Consider the following 20,221-nt stretch of genomic DNA (forward strand, 5'->3'; position numbering starts at 1 on the left):
GTCTCACGATACATGGCCCCATTCATTCATTCTTTCCTTTACACGGATCAGTCGTCCTGGCCCCTTTGCAGAAAAACAGCCCCAAAGCATGATATTTCCACCCCCATGCTTCACAGTAGGTATGGTGTTCTCTGGATGCAACTCAGCATTCTCTCTCCTCCAAACACGAGGAGTTGAGTTTAGACCAAAACGTTCTACTTTGGTTTCATCTGACCATATGGCATTCTCCCAATCCTCTTCTGGATCATCCAAATGCTCTCTAGCAAACTTCAGACGGGCCCAGACATGTACTGGCTTAAGCAGGGGGACACGTCTGGCACTGCAGGATTTGAGTCCCTGGCAGCGTAGTGTGTTACTGATGGTAGCCTTTGTTACTTTGGTCCCAGCTCTCTGCAGGTCATTCACTAGGTCCCCCCGTGTGGTTCTGGGATTTCTGCTCACCGTTCTTGTGATCATTTTGACCCCACGGGGTGAGATCTTGCGTGGAGCCCCAGATCGAGGGAGATTATCAGTGGTCTTGTATGTCTTCCATTTTCTAATTATTGCTCCCACAGTTGATTTCTTCACACCAAGCTGCTTGCCTATTGCAGATTCAGTCTTCCCAGCCTGGTGCAGGTCTACAATTTTGTTTCTGGTGTCCCTCGACAGCTCTTCAGTCTTGGCCATAGTGGAGTTTGGAGTGTGACTCTTTGAGGCTGTGGACAGGTGTCTTTTATACTGATAACAAGGTCAAACAGGTGCCATTACTACAGGTGACGAGTGGAGGACAGAGGAGCCTCTTAAAGAAGTAGTTACAGGTCTGTGAGAGCCAGACATCTTGCTTGTTTGTAGGTGACCAAATACTTATTTTCCACCATGATTTGCAAATAAATTCTTTAAAAATCAGACAATGTGATTTTCTGGATTTTTCCCCCCATTTTGTCTCTCATAGTTGAGGTATACCTATGATGAAAATTACAGGCCTCTCTCATCTTTGTACGTGGGAGAACTTGCACAATTGGTGGCTGACTAAATACTTTTTTGCCCCACTGTATTTCTCTGCAAAATCTGTAAAATCCTACACAGATTATTATTTTTTAACTGCTTTAAAAAATGGGGGTGGGCCAGCTTGCAGCTTATAGGTGCTAAACACCAGACATAGCCCATCTACAGGATCAGTAATGGAAAAGGTGAAAGAGAACACAACATTGCAAACAATCTAGCATTTTTCCCCTTAAGGTTACTAATGAAATTAAAAGGAACTATATTACATCAATAAATATAAAACGTTCTGGAACAAATCTTTAACAAAAACCTGACCAAGGCAGTTGCAATTTCCCCACCAGCTGTGTCAAATATCAAATGAATTGCAAACTGTAAGAAATTAAGCTGTCGCATGCCAGTTTCACCCAAAAACAAGCTTAGCCTGAACCCTCTTCTAAACTCCAACAGAAAGTGCTTCCTAATTCATAGTTTCTGTTAGGCATTGAAAGGGAGTAGTGGATGAATGCAAGGAAAAGTTGGATAGGAAATAAAGTTTCTGGAAGGCAGTTTTTTAAAAATTAACATGTATGGATTCAAATATTTCACATAAAAAGACGACTTCACTTTCCTGGATACTAGTAATTTCTCACAATTATCAAAGATTTGAACTTAATTTCATTGCCAAAAGCAATGTGTTTTCATCTCATGTTCTGCAATAGTGGTTTAAAGCTCTAATCCAAATCTAGTAAAATGCTTATATTTCAAAGCTGCAAAAGAAAATGATACAATCAAAATTCAACTAGAGCTTACTTATTTGCAAATTTCTCAAAAGCCTGATGCTCATTACCTTGTTTAATCAGTCCTTGTGCTGTTGGACTAGCAACTGGAGCAGAAGTCTTCACTTTTCCAAGGTCAGGAGTCCCTGGTCTAGGTGGCCTATAAATAAAATTGTTGTGAATTAATAACTAAGCCTGTAAAGGAGATTTTATACACTTTCATACTTGAGTCTGGTGTCTTAAGAAAATATCTTAGAAATGAATGATACTCCCTCCTTACCTACACTGTTCTGCAGTACTTTTTTTCCTTTCTGCTCTTATTTCTATCTCATTTGTCTTCCCCAAATCTTCATTATTTTCTGGAAAACATTTACTCCCTTCCTTCCAGAATCTCTTTTGCCCTTCCTTGTGGGACAGGCAGATGAAAAATCTTGCCATGGTTCTTATGAAGGTTCCCCTTAATGACTATATAACATGCTATTTTATTTTTAAAATATTTAGATTGTTTTGCTTTCCAATTTGTTTCTATGTTTTAATTAAATTAGTTTTTTTAATCTTTCTTTAAATTTAATAGAAGTATCATTTTTCTTCAAATTTGAGCAACAATCATAACTATAAGCTCAGTTATGCAACTATCTATTCACTGATATTTTACTTTCTTGAATTGCAATTTTTAATTCACATTCCCCCCAAGTGAGGAACAATTATATATACGTAGAAGTGCACCACTTTCAGACAAGTTGAATTAACGAAAGAAGGAAGAAGAAAAGAACAAGAGCCAAAGTTACCAAGCACTGGGAAGATGGTGAAGAAAAGAGATTGTTGGCAGCAATGGAGAACTCTGCAAGAGAAGCCCAGAGGCCCAGAGCTTTGGCACCAACCAAAAAAAGGGGATAAGGATGCAGCGCTAGGCCAAGGGCAACAACCCTTGGCTATACAAATACGATAAATAAATAAAAATAAATAAATAAATCCAGCCCAGAGCAGCTGGCAGAAGCAGGCTGCCAGAACCCCAGCATCCCAACAAGGAGCAGCTCCAAGAGCAAGACAAAGTGCTGCATAGAACACCTGAGAACAGCAAGCCGGTTGTACACACATGTGACTATGAACAGGGTTGGCCGGGGAGGGCAGGATGAAATTGTGTGAACAAGACCTAAGACAGAATATAGTACAAGATAGGGCATATAAGGTAAGACAACATAGTATAATATGAAGTATAGGATTAGACTTGCAAGATAGGAAAAGAAGTCATAAATAAGACATAAAATATACAGGACTTACCTGAACAAAAGAGGCTTGGACCTCCAAATTGTTTAATACACATTATTTTTGATAAAGCTTTCTGTACTAAAGCCCCCTCCCCCCAAAATGGAAACTGCTACCCCTTCCTGTCCATGCCTGCTATCACCTAAACCCAAACCTATAATGCTAGTACAGTACTTGTGACTTAGTTTCAATTCAACAAATGATCTAACAAATCAAACAAATATGACTATGGAATTATGATCTCTTGAATATACAAATATATACAATGAAACCTCAGTTTAATGGATAGACGCCAGGGGAGGGAAGGCATCGTTACTCCTGATTGTTCAATCAGACACATCCACAGCAATGTCATTATGCAAATGATGTCATTTATGTTATTTGCATAATAGCATTGTTATACAAATAAAGCATATGACATTATTGGCATTATTTTACACTCGTTCATTCAGAAGATATAGAGTGACCTAAATATAATGGGAATTTTGTCCGCTGCATCAAGGACTGCTAAATCAAGGTTCCAAACTACTATGGAGCTGTGGGAGTGAGAAGGGAGAGAAAACAAGAGATGCAAAATTAGTAAATGAAGTTGTTAAAGGTACCTGGCTGGTCCCTTTTTCATATGCTCTCCAATAAACGTTGCATTGGTCATACTCATCAAGGTGTTTGCCAAGGAGATAATGGAGAGGAGGTGCTGAGTAGTTACTGCACGTGATATGCCGTACGTACCCCTGATGTGTCCCTCCGTGAGAGATACAGACTTTCCCATGTCTGTATCACTAGAGGGCATCTTGCCTACAGGCTGATTATACCCTGGAAGCATCAAAGACATGTGGCCTCCTCTTGAAAGCAAGCCAAAAGAGACGGAACAGTGAGGCCTCAACATCCCCAAACGCTCACTACAAAGTTCATCTAGAACACTGTTCAAGCCCCAAGCATGAAGACATGACATAAACAGCTTGGCTGTGTCCATGGTTAGATTATATTCTAAGAGAGTTAATGGCTTTGATTTGCTGGACCGATATTCGGGGTCACTGTCCTCTCTTCTTTGTCTGGATTCCTCATCCTCATCATCTTCATCAAAAAGACGTTCTTTTATGTTTTCTTTGATTGTTTCTTTGACTGTTTCTTTGACCTGCTGAAGCAGGACTGCTGCTCGTTTGCCAGCCATGAAGGAACCTCCTTTGTCAGAGCTGCCAGATGCTTTCTGTAAATTCTCGGGGGAAATAAGGGCTGTATTAGGCCTGGAGGCTTCCTCAGTTAGTAACTGAATAATCAGAGCTTCCACATCAAAGAAGAGTATATGGACATCTGGGTCTGTTAAGTTAGTCTTCAGGGCTTGAACCATCAGAGAGTTGTGAGAATATTTTGGCAAGTTTCCCTTTAACAAAACACAGAATACAATTATCTCTTTAGTATGCTTTTCTGTTTATGGGTTTGTACATTATACAATATGAACATCTTGGACAGGAAATCTTAACACAGTTCTTATGTTTGAAAAATGTGAAATTAATAGTATGAACCTATTTTAAATATAGGCATCACTAAACGCTCAATACTGAAAATGTTTTGAAACAGTGTACATCATGTATTTTTAAAATAGATCTTGGACATTACTTCTTCATGCTTTTTTAAAATACGTAACAACTAGAACGCCTGTTACATTCGTTTTTGAAGTAATAATAGAGATTCTACTGAGAATAAGTGTCCTGCAGTTCTTATTCTCTTCCGAGAGCTTTTAGCGCTGTCTGAGCTTGGTTGTTTGCTTGCAGACGTTTCATTACCCAACTAGGTAACATCATCAGTGTTAGTGAGTGTGGGGTTTTCTCCCTGTTTATATACAGTAACTTGCCCTGCCAGTGTTGGTGGGGGTGTGGTTTTCTCCTTGATTAGGATATTGTTTTCTTCTTGGTTGTTTGTCTGGCGTTAATCCCTGCTTATCTGGGTGTTGGCTGCTGGAGAGGATGTGTTCTGGTCTTTTTGTTTCCTTCTTACTTTTTTTATTGTCTCTTGTGAATGGTATGTAAATGTGGTTTATCTCTGTGTGTCTATTGATGGCTGATTTGTCTGAATGCCAAGTTTCCAGGAATTCCCTAGCATTTTTTGGATTTAGCTTGGTCTAGGATGTTCATAGTTTCCCAGTTGGAACTATGGTTGAGTCTGTCCATGTGTACTGAGATTAAGGAGTTTTCATCGTGTCTTCTGACTGCTAGTTGGTGTTCATGGATGCGCTCTGCTAGTCTTCTGCCTGTCTGTCCTACCAAGGAGAAAACCACACCCCACCAACACTGGCAGGGCAAGCTACTGTACATAAACAGGGAGCAAACCCCACACTCACTAGCACTGATGATGTTACCTAGTTGAGTAATGAAATGTCTGCAAGCAAACAACCAAGCTCAAAGAGCACCAAGGACTCCACAATTAAACCCTGAGCTACATAGATTTCTTCTTTATGTGTTCTTTGGGCAAGAGATAGCAATATCCTTCCCACACATTGATAAACATAATTCCTCAACAGGAGTTCCTTCCTCACTTAATATGTTGAAATCATTATACCTCACAGAGCTTTTAATACACAAAAATAGAAAACTTGAAGATGCACATCTCTATTCAAAAGTATGTCTGCCTGAGTTTAAGTTAGGAAAGTATTTTATTCTTAGGAAACATCTGTTTACAACCATATAAACTTTTCTACTTCTCCACTGAGGAACATAGGATTTCAGAACAGTGTTCCAATTTGTAATTTCTTTTTAGAAAACCACGATTATGACTCACTTTGAAAAAAGTAAATACTGAAATCGAACACTCATATAACTCTCTTAAATGCATACCCAATAGATTTATACTGGTCAATTTATACTGGCCCATTCAGTCTAATACAGAGAGGTTTTGGCTACCTCTTCAACTCCTGTTTACAGGTCAGCATCATGCATTTTATTCTATCTATCTATCTATCTATCTATCTATCTATCTATCTATCTATCTATCTATCTATCTATCTATCTATCCATCCATCCATCCATCTATCCATCCATCCATCCATCCAATTTATATGGCTGCCCATCTCAACAAATGACTCTGGGCAGTGAACAGAATTAAAATAAAATAAAAACAATTACAACCATTACAAAATTTAAAATACAAAGCAGCCAAGAAACATCAAACCCAAAGCACTACTATAACCAAGAAGTGGGTCCCTGCACATATTTGGGGCCCCAGGCTCAGGCCCAGAATTAGGTGTTTAAGGCCTTACAAAAGGCCCACAGGGTTGGGCCATCCTAATCTCTGGAGGGAGAATTCACCTACAAGGTGAGACTATGGCAGAAAAGGCACATCTTCTAGGCCCCGCCAACTGGCATCCTTTGGCTGACAGAACCTGAAGCATGCACATCCTGCCTGACCAGATTGGAAGGCTAGAAACAACTGGGGAGAGACTGTTCCTCAGGTTACCTGGTCCTAAGCCATGAAGGGCTTTAAGGGTGGCAACCAGCAATTTGAACTGCACCTGGAAACACGCTGGCAACCAGTGCAGCTCACGGAGCAGAAGTGTTACATGTGCTGAATAACCGGCACCATTTACTACCTGTGCTGCCTCATTCTGCACCCATGCTGCTGCATTCTGTTTTTGACTTATTAACAGAGAGATTGAATGCAGACACTAGAAAGGCAGCAGCAGCACTTAATTTGTGCCCCAAATAAGTAGATTTCAGTATCAATTCTGGAGGAGATGAGGTTAAATATTTGGAGAGTTAACTTTTGACCTTCTTCAAACAGTTTCCTTCCCCACTTTTGCTGAGCCAAATTCAGGGCTACTGAGAAAATCTTTTTCACCAAAGCCTTGATCCACCATCCAGAACAGGCTGATTCTCTCTGCATAGAAAAGAAGCATTTACCTCTAGGCAAATAAAAGCAGGAATCAGTGATCTCCTACTTCTGCTAGAGAATGACAGGAGGAGGAATTCCACTACTCTCCCAAGACAGAGCATAACTAGAGAGAGAGAAGGTATGACATGTAAGAGAGGAGAAGGAACCTCTGTGGGCCGGATGTCTTGTAGACCACTTCTGGCCATGAGTCTGAGATTCTCCACTGTGCTGTACAACAGGGGCATAATGGCTTTCAGCAACTTAAAAACAAGATAGCCTTCAACAATAGGACTAGTTCCTGAGTATGTTCTAGTTTTATTTATTTACATTGATTTCAGTTTCTTTTGGAAAGAAGCATTATAAAAAATGGGGGTGTTATGAGTGTGCTTTCAAAGACTGTTCCATGTGTACATCCTGGATTTAGCCTGGACTTCTGAAAAGAGACCAGGATTAAAAATACTAGACTTGATAATCTTTAAAGGAGCCATCAGTTTCTGAAGAAATGTGTTCCAAGTCTATCTTCTAGAATTCTCATAAAGCTGTAGTTATACAGTCTTCTTTCCATAACTTCTTTCCCCAATTCTACCTCCTTTTCCAGTCATGGTCAGAATTTGAAAACAGTTTTTGTACATGTAGTTTGTCTTCTGCTCCCATCCCCATTTGTTTTTACCAATTCATGCACAAAGTCACCTGTTCCTGCAAAGTTCATCTTTCAATACAAAATGTCCTAGACCTCACACAAAGGCTACAAAAGCCACCTGCAGGGTGTCAAAATATTAAGATTTGTCTTATTACTTCAGGGAGCCTAGAAAAGTCCCTTCGCTAAAAAGGTGAAACTGATAAATGGTTTGAAATCTCTATACCGAAGTGAAATCTCTGGTGGTGGATGATATTACAGCCTTTTATCATAATTCTTCGGATTCAGACAAAACGTGAATATAATCTAGCCAAGACCCACCAGAAGGTTTTTGAAGATCAACAGTAAACAGACAGTCTTGAAAGTCAAGTCCAACTAATTAGGCTAGTTTCTCCAGTGAATCAACTTCTGACAACTCACCATACAAGTTAGGTGTCTGGAAAATTTAGCAGTTGCATCCTGATTTTTAAAAGATTTTTTACACAGAAATCTAAAACTTCTCCAAGATGCTGCTTATCTTTGTCAACCATAAGTTAAGCATGAGCCACCAGTGTGATATAGTTGCAGCTGCTGAAAAGGCAAATGCTTTCTTGGTGTGCACTAATTTCCAGACTACAGAAAGTTATTTGCCCTCTACTCTGCCCTTCATGCAATACTATGTCCAGTTCAGGGCATGACAGTCTAAAAAGGGTATTGACAGATAGGAGCAAGTTCAGGGCTAGCAAGACCATGAGAGGTTGAGGCCTACAAGGAATTGTTCAAGATCTGACAAGTTCGGCCTACAGGTATGATAACAGTCTTCAAATGGCTAAGGGGCTATCACATAGAAGAGGACGTGATTTATTCTCTATTGCTCTAGAGAGCAGAACCAGAACCAATGGGTTAAAGCAACAAGGAAGGAGGTTCAGGTTAGACATCAAGAGAAACTTCCTGACTGCATATGCTATCAGCCAATGGGACAGGCTGCCATGCGAAGTGGTGAGTTATCCTTCGCTGAAGGTCTTCAGACAGAGGCTAGAAGGTCATCTGACAGAAATACTTTAATGGATTGTGCACTGAGCAGAGTGCTGGACTAGTTGATCTCTAAGGTCCCTTCCAACTCTTTGATTCTATGTACTTCCTCCCTCTCAACTGCTTTTTCTTCTTCTAAAGAAAATTTAAGTTGGCTATTGTAAAAATGAAAGTCTGACATTGGTCTGTTCAGCAAATATTATTTTGTTCAGCAATAGTCCTGTCAAGCATCTAAATGAAAGAATAACCAAACCCATCAACAACTGGAATTTGCCCAGGTTCATATTCTGATTACCCGATTCATTTACAAAGGTGAGAATGGGAGGAAAAAAACATTTATTTATTTTCACTTTTCCCACAGGATCTTTCAAACAACCTCCACCATTGTGCAGAAGTTAATACTCCAGAACCAATTTTACATTCACACAAACCCAATATGATTAATCAGTATGAGCAATTAAGTTGAGAGTTTTAACCTCAAATTTAATATTCATAACTTATAATGGATATTTGTGCTGTTTCTTGGTGCAGGAATTTCCTCAATTCTTTTGACTTCAGGCAGTATCCAAAAGTTGGATTTGGGTTCCAACTTCAGAACCGTGTCAACTGTCCTTTACTAATTTTAAGTACAAGTAGACCTCGCTTAATGTCCACTCATTCAGCGATCACTCAAAGTTATGATGGTGCTGAAAGAGGGGTACTTATGACAGATCCCCAAAGTTGTGGCCATCATAGCATCCCTGTGGTCACGTGATCACAATTTGGGCACTCGGCAACAGGCTCACAATTACGAGATTGCAGCGTCCTGCGGATATGTGATAACCATTTGCAACTTTCACTGACAGCTTCCCACAAGCAAAGTCAATGGGGAAGCCGGCAGGAGATTGCAAATGGCAATCACTTGACCACAGGATGCTGCTACCACACAGGATTCGTCTAACAACTGTGACTGCCAGAACTGCTGTCATAAGTTGGCATGGTCACATGACTTTGTGCCTTACAACCATGTCACTTAGCAACAGAGTTCCCGATTCCAATTACCATCGATAAGTGAGGACTACTTGTACTAGGAAATTCATGTTTTCATATCTACCTCTATACATTTTCTGATCTGAACAATCTATATGTATTCTGGTCTCTGTAGTCTTTCAACACAGGTGCAATCTATTTGGGCAAGGTTTTATCAATAATAGCACCACAACAGTACCATACTTCTCACACTTTGGAAAACTTTTCATTCTAACTATAGTATATACCCAGGAGAGCCAGTTTAGTATAGCAAAGGCAGCTCAATAAACCTGAATAATAGTACATTATGGTTAATATGTAAGAGAGTCAGTTTGGCGTAGTGGTTAAAGCACCAGGCTAGAAACCAGAAGTCCGTGAGTTCTAGTCCTGCCTTAGGCACAAAGCCAGCTAGATGACCTTGGGCCCATCACTCTCAGCCCTAGGAAAGAGGCAAGGACAAACCACTTCCAAAAATCTTGTGAAAAAAACTGCAGGCAGTCACTAGGAGTCAAAATTGACTCAAAGGCACAAAAAAATAAATAAAATAAAATAATTACCTAACAGAAAGATCAGGTTTCTCCCCAAATAATTACCCATGAATTGGAGTGGGGTGGGGTGTCTTACATTCTTTAAGAAGAGAAATCACTACTGAAAGCTAAAATGTATAATAACTTTGTACTTCCTAGATGTCCTTTGAAAATTAGCACCAATAGTTGGGACAGGTAGGGCTCATTCTTGTGACTCCCTACTCAGTTTTATAGTACTCATTCCCAGCCAACTAATATGAAGTGGCCCCAGAAAGCACAATTTACCAACTCAGTTACTCTCCTGCCCCCCATGTCTGGGGAAAGAGCCAGGTCTTCAAGGATTTCCAAAAGGTGAACAGATGAACAGAGTCAGGGCCAGCCAAATTTCAGGTGGTATGGTGTTCCAGAGGGCAGTCGCTACTATGGAAAAGGCACACTTCCTGGATCCTGCCAGATGACAATCCCTGATTGACGGGACCTGGAAGATGCCCCTCCTAACCAAACTAATGGGGTACATAAAAACAACGGGAACAAGGCTTTTCCTTGAATACTCTGGCCCCATGCTATATAGAGCTTTATAAGTAATAACCAGCACTTTGAATTGCACCTGGAAGTGAACTGAGAGCCAGTAACATGGGCATAACACAACACACCCATACTAGCCCATGCCATTGCATTCTGGACCAACTGAAATTCCATATGTTCTTCAAAGGCAATCCCATATAGAATGCACTGCAGTAATCCACTTGGGATGTGACTGAAGCATGAGTGACTATGTGTAATGCCTCCTGATCTAGGAAGGGACACAATTGGTGCGAAACACTAAGCTGTGCATAGCCTCCCTCCCCAGCCATAGTTGCCACCTGCTCTTCTATCAAGAGCTATGTATCGAGGAGAACCCCCAGACTGTGCACCAGTTCTGTCTGGAATGGTGCAATCCCATCCAAAATTCAGGATGAAAATTCATCAGATCCAGGATGCCCTAACACCCAAAGCCACTCCACCTTGCTAGGGTTGAGTTGAAGCCTGTTCATTCTCATCTAGATTTCCACAGCTTCCAGGCATTGAGATAAAATATCCAAAGTTTTAGACATAGTTTTAACATCAGTGTTCTACTTCTATGGTGGAATACACACCTTCCTACTATGCCTGGATTTTCTTAGATTGTTTCAGAATATTTGGAATCTCTCCAGAGCAGAACTGAGGATGCCTCTGAAACCCCACCTTCCATTCTCTGTGAAAGCAGCTTCATTGATGGAACTTTTTTGGAAAATTGAAATAACTGAATTAAAATGAATGAATGAATGAATGAATGAAAGAAAGAAAGAAAGAAAGAAAGAAAGAAAGAAAGAAAGAAAGAAAGAAAGAAAGAAAGAAAGAAAGATTAAAAATGAAAGCTATGAATAGTATATAGGATTTTACCTCCTTAAAGTTGATTTACAAAAGAACTATCTTAAACATCTATAATATTAATACTTCACCCCACACAACTACTGCTTCCTTTTAGGAGTTTACATTATTAAAAAGGTATAAGAAGTTGATTTTTTGGCTTTTGTTTTTGTTTAATGAAGAGAGCTGCATGCATATTCTGACATTTGAATTTTTTGATCTTAAACTTGTGTGGAAATGATCAGAAGATGTATAGCAGCCATCTAGCAAAAAAAAAATAGTAACTTCTTAGAACTTAGCAATCCTGTTTCCCAGCTTTACACATGTGGATTGCATCGATTTTAAACCTGGCTAAAAACTATATGGGGGTTGCAAATAAAAAATCTGTATCAACTGTCTAAAATCTCTAAAACTATGACTCTAACAAAAAGCAGATCTCTAATGCCCTCTACTGTCTTGCTGTTAAAAAGCAAAGTAACTCTTTGTTCTGAAGAACACAGTAGAACTTCTAATTATATGTTATTTCTAATCATTTCAGTTCTTAAAGCCTCCTGCCAAAGTAATAATCTAAATACTAACGTATTATGCTACTCAAAGTCTTGTTCACTGAAATTTACATAATGAGGAACTGCAGATTCCTTGATATTTACTGTCCTCAAATCTCTATGATATAGCAATCTATAGTAAAACATTGTTATCCAATGAGAATTGGTCAAAAGAGAATTCTGGGGCTATTCACTATTAAATATAGTGAAACTTCCCCTCTAGAAAGCCTGATCCATTTATGAGATTTTCTCAAGCTTTGCTCATAAACATTCAAACCCTCTTTCACAACCTTAAGCATCACAACCTTTTAAAGAAGCCAGCCACAGAAGCTGAGAATGCACTCTGTTCCAAATTCAGCATGACGGTAGAATCACAGAATACATACTGAATTTCAGCTGTTTCTCAAAGAAGAGTCTGCTACATTTGACCACATGACTCTGCATGTTGAATAGTTCTGGACTACATCCCTCTTTTAAGATCTGATTGTTTTTAGTAATACAATTTCTATTCTGCATCAGTATCATGACTCTGGGTCATGCACGAGAATCTCAAAATATGAACAATCCATAATAAAAAATCAACAACAAAACACAGCCATACTTTTCAAAGGAAGCTCCACATAGAGTGCTTTGCAATAGCCCAACTGTGTACTGATAGACATGAGTTAGGTGTTACCAACACCTCCTGGTCAGGGTAGGGCTGTAACTGGCACACTGGCCAAAGCTGGGCAAAGCTCCCTTCAGCTACAATTTCCATCTGTTGTTCTAGCAGGAGCCATGAGTACAAGAGGACTCCCAAGTATATTAACAATGTTACCAGGAACTCAAGTATACTCATACTTATCATACAGTTATCCTCAACAGATGCAGACTTGGATGGGGAGGAATCACCTTCAGCTCAATCCTACTAAGACTGAGTGGGTATGGTTGTTAAAACTCCCTAGATTTGGGGAGATTCCAACTTTGACCTTGGGTGGGTTAGACTTCCCCACTCAAGGAGGTGCACAATCTGGGGGTCTTCTTAGACCCACAGCACCTGCTTGATGAGCAAGTGGCAGCTGTGGCCAAAAAGGCCTTTGCACAGCTTCATCTGGTGATCCAGTGGTGGCACCCTTTCCTGGATTGTGAGGTCTCTCAGGTGGTTACTCATGCCCTAGTCACCTCACAGCTCAACTACTGCAATGTGCTCTATGTGGGGCTGATCTTGGAAGACCACTCAGAAGCTTCAACTGGTCCAGAATGCAGCAGTGTGGGCAGTGATGGGCGTGGTTTGGTATACTTCAATCAATCAATCAATCAATCAATCAGTCAGCCAAACAATCAAAACCTTTATTGGCATGGAAAGAACAAAAAAAAAAAAATACAAAACACACAGTGATATATTGAAAATTGATAAAAGGGTAAGCCATACTCATTGAGATATTTATTTGCATTTACTTTTGAGTGCTTCATCCAAGAATTTAGCAACAATTCTGGTGGCCGTTGGCTACTTTGTTTACACTTATTGACCACCATGGTATAGTGCCGAATGCTTGGCTTAACTCGATAATAATTCTAATTTATAAGAAAGGAGGGTTTGATCAGCCTAGTAACTTTCAACCTATTAGTCTCTTATCAATTCTGGGTAAGCTTTATGCTAAACTTCTTGAACGCTATCTAACAGACTGGATACATTTACAGTCAGGTCCAGAAATATTGGGACATCGACACAATTCTAACATCTTTGGCTCTATACACCACCACAATGGATTTGGAATGAAACAAACACAATGTGCGTTAACTGCAGACTGTCAGCTTTAATTTGAGGGTATGTACATCCAACTCAGGTGAATGGTGTAGGAATTACAACAGTTTGCATATGTGCCTCCCACTTGTTAAGGGACCAAAAGTAATGGGACAGAATAATAATCATACATCAAACTTTCCCTTTTTAATACTTGGTTGCAAATCCGTTGCAGTCAATCACAGCCTGAAGTCTGGAACACATAAACATCACCAGATGCTGGGTTTCATCCCTGGTGATGCTCTGCCAGGCCTCTACTGCAACTGTCTTGTTCTTGGGGCATTTTCCCTTCAGTTTTGTCTTCAGCAAGTGAAATGCATGCTCAATGGGATTCAGGTCAGGTGATTGACTTGGCCATTGCATAACATTCCACTTTTGTCCCTTCAAAAACTCTTTGGTTGCTTTTGCAGTATGCTTTGGATCATTGTCCATCTGTACTGTGAAGCGCCATCCAATGAGTTCTGCAGCATTTGGCTGAATGTGAGCAGATAATATTGCCCGAAAAACTGCAGAATTCATCCTGCTACTTTTGTCAGCAGTCACATCATCAATAAATACAAGAGAACCAGTTCCATTAGCAGCCATACATGCCCACGCCATGACACTACCACCACTATGCTTCACTGATGAGGTGGTATGCTTAGGATCATGAGCAGTTCCTTTCCTTCTCCATACTCTTCTCTTCCCATCACTCTGGTACAAGTTGATCTTGGTCTCATCTGTCCATAGGATGTTGTTCCAGAACTGTGAAGGCTTTTTTAGATGTCGTTTGGCAAACTCTAATCTGGCCTTCCTGTTTTTGAGGCTCACCAATGGTTTACATCTTGTGGTGAACCCTCTGTATTCACTCTGGTGAAGTCTTCTTTTGATTGTTGACTTTGACACACATACACCTACCTCCTGGAGAGTGTTTTTGATCTGGCCAACTGTTGTGAAGGGTGTTTTCTTCACCAGGGAACGAATTCTTCGGTCATCCACCACAATTGTTTTCAGTTGTCTCCCGGGTCTTTTGGTGTTGCTGAGCTCACCGGTGCGTTCCTTCTTTTTGAGAATGTTCCAAACAGTTGTTTTGGCCACGCCTAATGTTCTTGCTATCTCTCTGATGGGTTTGTTTTGTTTCTTCAGCCTAATGATGGCTTGCTTCACTGATAGTGACAGCTCTTTGGATCTCATCTTGAGAGTTGACAGCAACAGATTCCACATGCAAATAGCACACTTGAAATGAACTCTGGGCCTTTTATCTGCACATTGTAATTGGGGTACTGAGGGGATATCACACACCTGGCCATGGAACAGCTGAGAAGCCAATTGTCCCATTACTTTTGGTCCCTTACCAAGTGGTAGGCACATATGCAAACTGTTGTAATTCCTACACCGTTCACCTGAGTTGGATGTACATATCCTCAAATTAAAGCTGACAGTCTGCAGTTAACGCACATTGTGTTTGTTTCATTCCAAATCCATTGTGGTGGTGTATAGAGCCAAAGATGTTAGAATTGTGTCGATGTCCCAATATTTCTGGACCTGACTGTAAATGACATAATTGCTCCTGAACAGATAGGCTTCTGCAAAGGGACTTCTACTATTGACCACTGCCTTATACTGAATTTCCTTATAGAAAAATAACTGAACCTAGGAAGGAAGAAGCTCTTTGTGGCATTTATTGATCTCAAAAGCACATTTGACTTAATTCCATTATTATGGACCAAACTGATGAATCAAGGAATTGACCCGAGACTCTTGTTTCTACTAAAGAAACTCGATACGGCTACCTCCTGTCAAGTAAAATATTCGTCTAAGGGCCACTTAACAGAGAGGATACCCACCCAGAAGGGGGTTAAGCAGGGCTGTGTTCTTGCCCCTCATCTCTTTAATCTCTTTTTGAATGACCTAGCACACCCCCTTAGATCCATTAATGGTCATCCTCCCAAGCTTGGTGGCCTTCCCACCCCATTACTACTTTATGCTGACAATACTACAATCTCCTCTTATACGAGAGTGGGTTTGCAAAGATATTTGGACACATTCTATAACTATTGTCAATGCAATTCACTATCAACTATTCAAAATCAAAGGTAATAACCTTTGCCAAAAGATGATGCTCACAGAGATGGTTCATGGGTAATACAGAAATTGAACAAGTTAAAAGTTTTAACTATCTTGGAATTACATTTAGCTATAATCTTTCTTGGGTCACTCATCACAACAAGACAATCCACTTGGCTAATTGTTTAGCTGCTCAGATTAAACAATGTTACTTCACAAGAGGAAATCAATATGTACCTGCAGCGATTAGAATATTTAATGCTAAACCTCTTTCTCAAATTTTATGGTATGCTCATTTGGCTGGGAGCTCTTAATTGCAAAGTCGAGGGTATCCAAGCAACTTTCTTGAGGCAGCTTTTGGGGGCTTCTAATTGTGTGTCCTATTTCACAGTCTGCTCAGAAACTGGTCAATGCCTGATAGAAACTAAAGCATGGTTAATAACAATCAAATATTGGCGTAGGATTTTATTTAGAGCTGCTCTTCGAAGCCTGTTATCACATCTTAATATGGAAAAATATATTTCGCTCTGGTCTCGGCATATTATGTCTAAACATAAGCAAATTGGGATTGCAATTGATGATTTATATCTATCGGATGAAACCTATGTATTTAGAATGATCAAACTGAGATTTTTAGATCTAGAATATCGCAAACTTGGACCTGCTCAGCCCTGTGTTTGTTCGCCTGGCATGTTAGGTATAGAAACTCACCTGGGTAAGATGTTGCATTATTTTTATGATCTTGAGGTTCCATCTCTGCGTAGGGCCTTCTTTTTGGCCAGAGTAAATTCTTTTTCTTCCGAGGTACTTTTCAGAAGGTACAAATGCATCCCCAATCATGAGAGGCTCTGTTTTTGTGGCACTCCTGATACATCATATAATTTTTGACTGCCACTTAGTTGAGACTCTCCGTTACAAACTGCTTTTAAAACCTTTGCAGGGCAAATATCTGCCAAATACTGTATCATCCTGCCAATATCTATTGAGAGATGCTGTGCCAGTAATTACCAGAATTGTTGCTAAATTCTTGGATGAAGCACTCAGAAGTAAATGCAAACAAATCTTGCAATGAGTATGGCTTACCCTTTGATCAATTTTCGACATGCCACTGTGTGTTTTATATTTTTTTCGTTCTTTTCATGCCAGTAAAGGTTTTGATTGACTGCAGACCCATGTGACACCTCTGCTCCACAAGGTGTATGCTCCCAGGTGTCATTCAAGGGGCTGCATATGACTTATAAAGGCCTATATGGTTATTTGAGGGACCACAGTGACTATCTGGCCAATATGAACTGACAGGTTGGTGTGCTTCAGGTCCCTTCAATTAAACAGTGTCATCTTTCAGGACTCAGGAGGCACACCTTCTCTGTTTCAGTGCCTTCCCTCTGAAATGAAGTTCCCCACTGCAATCCGGGTGGCATCCACTCTGATAATGCTCTGGAAGCCTTTGGTAAGGATGTTTGGACCCCTTCATGAGTTTTGTTGTTGGTTGGAATCACCATCTTGTTCTTTTATCTGCTTATTTGTTTCATTAATTTTCTTGAATTGTTTTATCCAGATCACACCATTTTAACAAATGTCCTTAGCACTCCCTTTTCTGCTGTCCAACCTGAGGATGATGCCCTTCCATTATCTAATAGCCCCAATTCTAAGGATGAGCCATCATACTCTTGGTTGCTTCTCAACCACACAGAAGACTGAAGCTTCAGAAAAGGCCACAGTCTCTTTAAGCCTAAGGAAGGACAAACCGAGGGGATTATATAGGATTTTTTTTTAACATAATGGATAATTAAACCTTGGAATTTGCTGCCATGCCATGTAGTGAAGGTTATCTGCTTGGCTGGCTTCAAAAAAGGATTGGACCAATTCATGGAAGTCATGGGGATCAATAGCTATTAGTCTTCATGGCAGTGTGACTACCTCCAAAGGCCATCTTCTGGGAGGCTAGTGGATTTCCTTGTGCAGTTTGTTGGCCACTGTGAAAACCGACTGCTGGACTAGATGTTCTTATTACTTGGCCTTATCACCTTCTTAAAGCCTCAGCTGGCGGCTACTCTTCTAAGAATGACTCTAACCTCATCTTGTGCAGTGAGCTCTCCATGGTACTGACAGTGCCTTCTCCTGCCAGAAGCCAAGCTTAATTTATTATTCTTTCCTCTCCCTTATCAACATCTGATTTATAGCCAGCTTCTTCAGGTCCCTCAGGCAGGTCAGGACAGCCAGAAGCTAGGACTCCTGAAAGCCAGAGGTTTGAACCATGTGAAATACAAGAGAAATGCATACTGCTATGTAGTTTTATTGTCTGGACAACTGAAAGACTAGAAAAATAAATACTGGGTTTTATCTCTAAAAAGACAGATACTCAAAGTTTATTTATATCCCAAAGTGTATTTATATTTATTTTCTTGTCTCTTTAAATTATTTTTAAATTGCAAACATTGACAGGATTGAGTTCATAAAACAATTTGTTAATGTAAGTTCATAAATCAGCAAGTAGATTCTGACCTATGGGGGTATGAAGGGAAGACACACAGTAAATACAGGTAAAAGGAAAAGGAACATATGGATTTATTTTAGATTTTATGAAACTTCTTATTTACCTTTTCTAAAATGAAACTTCTATTTACCTTTTCTAAAATGAAGTTCTAAGTACCTTCATTTTAAATAGGAAATGTCGATGGCAGCATATCACATTACCTCAGTTTTAAATTTCATCTTCCGTATTTCTAAATCTCTCACATAGTTCTCATTTTAGCAAGATATGAAAAGCTGCATATAAAACTCTGCAAAGTCAAATTTTCCCCAAATATGTTTATGCACAGATTCGTTTAAGACAAAGTAAGTTACATTTTCCTCAACAGTCTATAGCCAAAATCTAAAACTGTTAAATGGACCAATTTCTTCCCAAGGCCATTGCTGTGCAATCAGCCTGCCTTCATAGAGCTATGGAGTGTCAATTCCTTCCTAAATTCCAGAACAGGGTCCTCCTGAGTGTGATATGATACTGCTCCCATAAGCAGCAAAAGATTCCCCACCACCCCTCTCTGTTCAAGAGAGAAAAGCCACTGCCGTTGAAACATCTGAAGAAAGAAGTCCAGAGAAAAGGAGCAAGTAGTTGCTGGATAAGAGGCTGGAAATCAGTGGACTTCACTGATTACATCTATTCTAAATCTATCCTATTCTAGAAGAACAGGAATAAGTTAGCTAAGGATGGTGTAAAGTTTTACTTCTGTTAAAGTATGTGTTTTGAATGCCAGTCTGGTATAGCAGTATAGACATTAGCCTGAGTTCTAGTCCTGCCTTAGGCACATGTTGGGCCAGATAGTCTCTCTAGCCCTAAGAGGAAAGCAATGGCAAACTACTTCAGAAAATGTTGCCAAGAAAAGTGCATGGACTTTGTGACTCAAGAGTATGCACATGCACACATAAAGTGTGTATTTAAGTCTACTTTATTGTGTCTGGTCCATGCAGGTCAAATTCTTTTAGACTATAGAAAATGGAACTTGATTGTTAGAAAAATAATTCCTGGATAGAAAATTGTATGTGTTGGAGTAATGGGGAAAAGAAGGATGAATTTTTCATCTCCTCCCTTTGCAATCTTCATCAATACTGCCCTCTCTCTAGCACAGAGAAGAGGCATTTCAACACTGTATTGAGATGCAACCAGCAGTTACTTAAAAGAGTAATTTAAGATCTTACTTTGTCAGAGGAATCAGATGCCAATAGATTTGTAGCAAGAGTCTGAAGTTTCTGATGAGCCACATTTTTCAGTGCAGCAAGGCTACGTCTGGTCATGGCCTGCTTTAAGTTGACAGCTGGATGGCTGAGGGAATCAACTGCAGCAGGTACAGCTTCATCACAAGCATTCAGGATCTCAACAGCTGTTATTCCCATTACACACCGGTCAAGTGCACCTGGAGAAAAATACAAAAAAGGAGAAAAACTGACTTAGCTGCAGAAAGACCACATTGCACCTTTACAATGTGATAATTTTGGAAAATAACTTCCTTATGTTCAGAAACAATTTGCTTTAAAGAAGTGCATTCAATAAAAACATACAAATGAGGTGGGCTTAAAGAAGGAAGTTTGGAATTTATTTTCTTGGTGAATTCTAGAACTTCATTCTATCTATCTATCTATCTATCTATCTATCTATCTATCTATCTATCTATCTATCTATCTATCTACCTACCTACCTACCTACCTACCTACCTACCTACCTATCTATCTATCTATCTATCTATCTATCTATCTATCTATCTATCTATCTATCTATCTATCTAGCTGTCTATGTATCTGGCCACCCATCTTGTAAATGCAACTGTGTGCAGCTATCAACAGATAAAACCAATTTAAAAACAACATTAACAAGCAGTAAAAACCTATAGTGGTTGTCGAGGGTAAAC

General features: G+C 39.8%; 1 protein-coding gene across 2 annotated transcripts in view; it reads right to left on the reverse strand.

The window, feature by feature from the left end:
• WDR7 (WD repeat domain 7) overlaps window positions 1-20,221 on the reverse strand; it is a 232,722-nt gene that overhangs the window by 176,666 nt on the left and 35,835 nt on the right. For both annotated transcript variants that reach the window (XM_088152672.1, XM_088152671.1), the window contains exons 14-16: window positions 19,515-19,729; window positions 3,608-4,386; window positions 1,811-1,899 (exon numbers count right to left, since the gene is read on the reverse strand). In XM_088152672.1, coding sequence (XP_088008798.1) covers window positions 1,811-1,899; window positions 3,608-4,386; window positions 19,515-19,729 — 1,083 coding nt within the window. The remainder of the gene's footprint in view (window positions 1-1,810; window positions 1,900-3,607; window positions 4,387-19,514; window positions 19,730-20,221) is intronic.

Source organism: Python bivittatus, unplaced genomic scaffold (genome assembly GCF_059951505.1).
Source record: "Python bivittatus isolate LINGU-HERP-01145 unplaced genomic scaffold, Pbiv_v1 ctg000570_np1212, whole genome shotgun sequence".
Taxonomy (NCBI): domain Eukaryota; kingdom Metazoa; phylum Chordata; class Lepidosauria; order Squamata; family Pythonidae; genus Python; species Python bivittatus.